The sequence below is a fragment of the Primulina tabacum genome, chromosome 10 (assembly GCF_025594145.1).
Source record: "Primulina tabacum isolate GXHZ01 chromosome 10, ASM2559414v2, whole genome shotgun sequence".
Classification (NCBI taxonomy): Eukaryota; Viridiplantae; Streptophyta; class Magnoliopsida; order Lamiales; family Gesneriaceae; genus Primulina; species Primulina tabacum.
In genome coordinates, this window is record NC_134559.1 from 12946861 (window position 1) to 12952647 (window position 5787).

General features: G+C 36.9%; 1 protein-coding gene across 1 annotated transcript; it reads left to right on the forward strand.

The window, feature by feature from the left end:
• Positions 1–1643: 1643 nt before the first annotated feature.
• Positions 1644–3954, forward strand: LOC142504924 (uncharacterized). Its single transcript, XM_075617763.1, has 3 exons — positions 1644–2565; positions 2630–3370; positions 3872–3954. The coding sequence occupies exons 1-3, from the start codon at positions 1644–1646 to the stop codon at positions 3952–3954; spliced, it is 1746 nt and encodes a 581-aa protein (XP_075473878.1).
• Positions 3955–5787: the final 1833 nt, after the last annotated feature.

Here is a 5787-nt window from a genome sequence, read left to right on the forward strand (position 1 = left end):
GCAGGTGGCAGCGCCCAGCACTGCTAGGGCCGAAGCCCTGGCGCCTAGGCGCTTCCAGGCAGTGCCTAGGTGCTAGAGGTGCAAGAGGTGCTACTTTAAAATGCGTTTTTAGGCGTGAGAATGACTTCTTAAACCTTTTTCTAGAGGGTTCTTCATATCTTCAAGTTATTTTCTCCCTTCTCTTTCTCTTTCATACGTTTCCCTTCTCATTTTTCCCCAAAGTTCTCTCCTCCAAATCTTCATCCAAGTTCAAGAATTTTTGAGGAATTCTTAGCATCTCCTAGTCTAGGTGCAAGCTACAAGGTAAGAGCTTAGTTATTCTTTGGTTTTGGAAGGATTTGTTGGGTTGAAGGGTTTCGTTGACTTGATGGATTCTTGTATATATGGTGTTAATTCATAGTTTTTATGGTGTTTAATGTTGTAGGGATTCTTTTGAGGTCACCTTTGCAACCAAGTATTGATTGGGTTGTAAGTAGAGGCTATTCCTTGTGCTCACATGATATATATGTATCCAAGCCATGTTTATTGATGTCTAGCTTCTTTCATGGTTATGTTATTGCCATATTTGTTGTTATATATTCTTTGATCCAAGAATTTTATTGATTTCATTGATAAAGAAGCTAGCAAGCTATTGTGCTTATCAAGTGTTTGTTCAATTGTCCCAATGAATTTTATATGCTTCAATGCAAGGAATGATAGTAATTCATGCATGTCATTGGCCAATCACATGAAGAGTATCTCTCACAGTCTGGTATATATTTTCATATATCACAGAGATATTATCCATAGGTTATCTCTCACAGTCCGATATATATTTATATATATCAACAGGGATAACATTAACAGGTCACAGATTACAAATTACAGACTATCATTTCCTTTCATGGTTATCTCTCACAGTCCGATATATATTTATATATATCAACAGAGATAACATTCACAGAATACAGATTATAGAGCTATTGTTTCATTTCCTTTAATTCATGCTATGATATACCATCTATATTGATTCTTTCATTATTGTTAATTGAAGATGGTATTGTTTAATGTTTATTGCCATTGCGATGTTTCAAGCCAAGCCATATAGATATGTATTTGTTATATAAAGTTCTCTACTTACTGAGTTTTATCTCATTTCAGTTAATGTCATGTGATGCAGGTAATAAAAAGACTTGAAGCAGATTGCCCAAGGAGGAGAAGTCATATAGCTACTGTAATGGAAAAATTTTATTTGATTATGTTAATGTTTTTATTGGTGTGTGTTGAACATTTAAAGTTTTAAAAATATCATGTATTTTATTATATGTAATGTTGGAATTTGAATTATGATGTTTGAGATTATGTATTGTATGTATTTTAAGAAAATGTTTACAATGTATATAAAGTATAATTATTTTTATTTTAAAGATAAATGCTTCCGCTGATGTCAGGTTATATTTGGATTTAAAATGTGTTAAGTGGGGTGTTTCAATTGGTATCAGAGCAAAGTTCTTTGGACCATATATGACTTCTTCTGCCTAGGACAATCTGGTATGTTTACGATCCTGCATCTATTGATTTTAACATTGACAGTTGATTCTATTTCATTGCCATTGATGTATTCTTTCATCCCATCCATGTTAACGTGAGCATATGTATAGGAAATGCCTCCCAAGCGTAAGAATGTTGAAGGGGATGATAGTACCCCTCCCACAGACAAGACTACCCGGGTAGTAGATGAATTCACTAAGTTATTGCAAGAGCAAGCTAAGGTTCATGGTGAACAGATTCAACAGTTATTGACTATGCAAACGACAATTCAAGGTCAAGTTCAAGAAAGAGTTCAAGGCACGACAAACAGTTCTGAAAATGGTGCTTATGATCGTTTCAGGCGGATGAACCCTCCTGATTTTATTGGTGGTCCTGATCCATTAGTAGCTCTAGAATGGGTCAAAGCTTTGGAAGCCATCTTCGACTATTTGAAATTCACTGATCAAGAGAAGGTTGGTTGTGCTGTGTTTATGTTGGTCAAAGCTGCTCGTATTTGGTGGGAAGCCACCAAAGTGACTGTTAATGTTAAAGAACTGAAGTGGAACGAGTTTAAAGATTTGTTTCATGCCAAATATTTTTCAAAGGAAATTAAGGCCAAGAAGGTGAAAGAATTTCTTGAGTTAAGTCAGGCTTCTTTGTCTGTAGCTGAGTACATACTGAAATTTGAAGAAGGTTGTGTATTTGTTCCGTTTATTGCCGAAAATGACAAGGATAAAGGTGAACACTTTCTTCGTGGGTTGAAGCCCGAAATTCGAAGGGATGTGCATATGTCCAAGGTGGTGACATATCAAGAAATTGTGGAGAGAGCCTTACTTGCTGAACATGATGAGCAAGAGATAGAGAAGGAAAGACAGTTGAGGAGACAAGTTTTTCAAGCTAGAGGTCAGGGTTCAAGTGTAAATGTTCGAGGAGGTTATAAAGGCAAAGGCAAGATGGAGCAGCGTAGTAGGCTTCCTTTGCCTCCTACAGATAGCGAACGACCATTGTGTTCCAAGTGTGGAAAGCCACACAAAGGAGAATGTTTAATCGGAAGCGGTCGTTGCTATAGATGTAAGGAAATGGGACACAGTATATAATTGTCCTCTTTCGTTTGGAAAAGGAAAAGTTCAGGGCAGAATCTTTACGATCACAAAAGAGGGCGCAAATCCTGATGCTTCAGTCATATCAGGTAATATTTTCATTTTGGGAAAAGAAGCACTTACCTTAATTGATACTGGTGCAACACATTCTTTTATATCTGAGGAGTTTATGCATACTATATCTGTTGAACCTACTGTGGTGCCTGTTCAATTTAATATTGTGTTGCCTTCTAGAGAAGAAATTTGGACAAATAGTATATTTAAGGCTTGTCCTGTGTTGATGGGATCAAGATTGTTGTATGCAGATTTAATTGTAATTCCAATGGTTGCATTTGATGTGATATTGGGTATGGATTGGTTGTCTGCTTATCGTGCTGTGATTGACTGTGTTAGCAAGACAGTAAAATTTTTAGCAGATGATTATGAGAAGGATTTATTTGTGGGTGTTACCTCTTCATTAAGTATCCCTATTATTTCTTGCCTTCAAGCCACTAAATTGTTGCACAAGGGCTATGTTGGTTACTTAGCTTCAGTTTTGGATACAAGAAAGGAAAGTAGAATACAGTTACAGGACATTGATGTGGTTCAGGATTATCCTGATGTATTTGATGAGGATGTACCTGGATTACCACCTGATCGAGAAGTAGAGTTTGTTATTGATTTAATTCCAGGTACAGCCCCAATTTCTAAGGCTCCATACAGATTGGCTCCAACTGAAATGAAAGAATTAAAGAATCAATTGCAGGAGCTATTAGATAAAGGTTTTATCCGTCCTAGTTTCTCACCTTGGGGAGCACCAGTGTTATTCGTGAAAAAGAAGGATGGATCATTGCGATTATGTATTGACTATCGGGAATTGAACAAGGTAACTATTAAGAATAAATATCATTTGCCAAGGATAGACGATCTTTTTGATCAATTGAAAGGAGCAACAATGTTCTCAAAGATTGATATTCGGTCTGGATATCATCAATTGAAGGTGAGAAATGAGGATATACCAAAGACTGCTTTTAGAACGAGGTATGGACATTATGAATTTTTTGTGATGTCTTTTGGATTAACCAATGCTCCTTCAGTGTTTATGGATTTAATGAATCGTGTCTTTACGCCGTATTTGAATACTTTTGTCATTGTTTTTATTGATGAAATTTTGATTTATTCTAAGACACGAGAATTTCATAGAGATCATTTGAGGATTGTGTTGCAATTGTTGAGGGAAAAACAATTATATGCAAAGTTCAAGAAATGTGAATTTTGGTTAGAACAAGTGGCATTTTTGGGCCATATTGTTTCTAAGGAAGGAATCTCTATAGATCCTTCTAAGATTGAGTCTATTAAGCAATAGTCCATTCCAAAGGCAGTTTCATAGGTGAGAAGTTTTCTGGGTTTAGCAGGATATTATCGAAGATTTATAGAGAACTTCTCAAAGATAGCATTGACATTGACGAGTTTAACTCGTAAGTCAGTCAAGTTCGATTGGACTATAGCATGTCAACAAGCATTTCAAGAGTTGAAAGATAAATTGACTTCTGCCCCTGTGTTAGTACTTCCTTGTGGTACTGAAGATTTTGTTGTCTATTCAGATGCTTCAAAATTGGGGTTAGGTGTTGTACTGATGCAGCATGGAAAAGTGATAGCTTATGCTTCTCGTCAGTTGAAGTACTACGAGAAAAATTATCCTACTCATGATTTGGAGTTAGCAGCTGTGGTGTTTACGTTAAAGATTTGGCGACACTATCTTTATGGCGAGAAATGTGAAATTTTTACGGATCACAAAAGTTTGAGTTATTTGTTTTCACAATAAGAATTGAATATGCGGCAGCGGAGATGGTTAGAACTTGTCAAGGATTATGATTGCACCATTAGCTATCATCCTGGTAAAGCTAATGTGGTTGCAGATGCTTTGAGTCGCAAGTCAAGTTCAGAATTGAATGCTATGATTTCTAAACCTTTGTTGCTTGATTTGCAAAGAAATGAGATAAATTTAGGTATCTTCAGGGACAGTGGCTCGATTATCTACATTAGTTCTTCGCTCAACTTTGTTTGATCGAATTTTGAAGGAACAACATTCCGATGTTCAGTTATTGGTGTTAAAAAGGAATAATGAATTAACAGGAGTTTCTGAATTTGGATTGAATCGTGATGGTTTGATGACCTTTCGAGGTAAAATATGTGTTCCTATAGGTGATAACATTCGAAGAGATGTACTCATAGAAGCTCATACAGCGCCATACTCTGTACATCCTGGTGGTACTAAGATGTACCAAGATCTTCGACGTCTTTATTGGTGGCCAGGTATGAAGAAAGATATTATAGTATTTGTTTCTGAATGTCTAACCTGTCAGCAGGTTAAGATTGAACACCAAAGACCGGCGGGATTATTGCAATCTTTGCCTATACCGCAATGGAAATGGGAACACATCACAATGGATTTTGTGGTTGGATTGCCAAGGACTCAGAAAGGTTTCAATTCTATTTGGGTGATTGTAGATCGATTTACTAAGTCATCGCATTTTCTTCCTGTCAAGACAACATATTCTATGAATCAATATGCCGAGGTATATCTTCAAGAAATTGTGAGACTTCATGGTATACCGGTATCTATAGTGTCAGATCGTGATCCAAGGTTTACATCAGAGTTTTGGAAAAGTTTACATCGAGCTTTGGGCACGAAGTTAGCCTTTAGCACCGCCTACCATCTTCAAAGCGACGGGCAATCAGAAAGGGTTATTCAAATTCTTGAGGATATGTTAAGAGCTTGCACAATTGATTTCCCTGGGAGTTGGGATTCCAAGTTGCCATTGGTTGAATTCACGTATAATAATAGTTACCAGTCTTCCATTGGCATAGCACCTTATGAAGCCTTATATGGAAGAAAGTGTAGATCTCCTTTGTATTGGGAAGAGGTAGGTGAAAGAAAGATGTTGGGCCCTGAGTTGGTTCAACAAACAGCAGAAGTTGTGGCGTTAATTCAAGAAAGAATGAAGACAGCTCAGTCTAGACAGAAAAGTTATGCCGATGTGAGAAGACGGCCTTTGGCATTCGAGGTTGGTGATCATGTTTTTATCAAGATAGCTCCTCTCAAAGGAGTTATGAGATTTGGCAAGAAAGGTAAGTTAAGTCCTCGATACATTGGACCATTTGAAATTCTAGATAAGATTGGAGACCGAGCCTATCG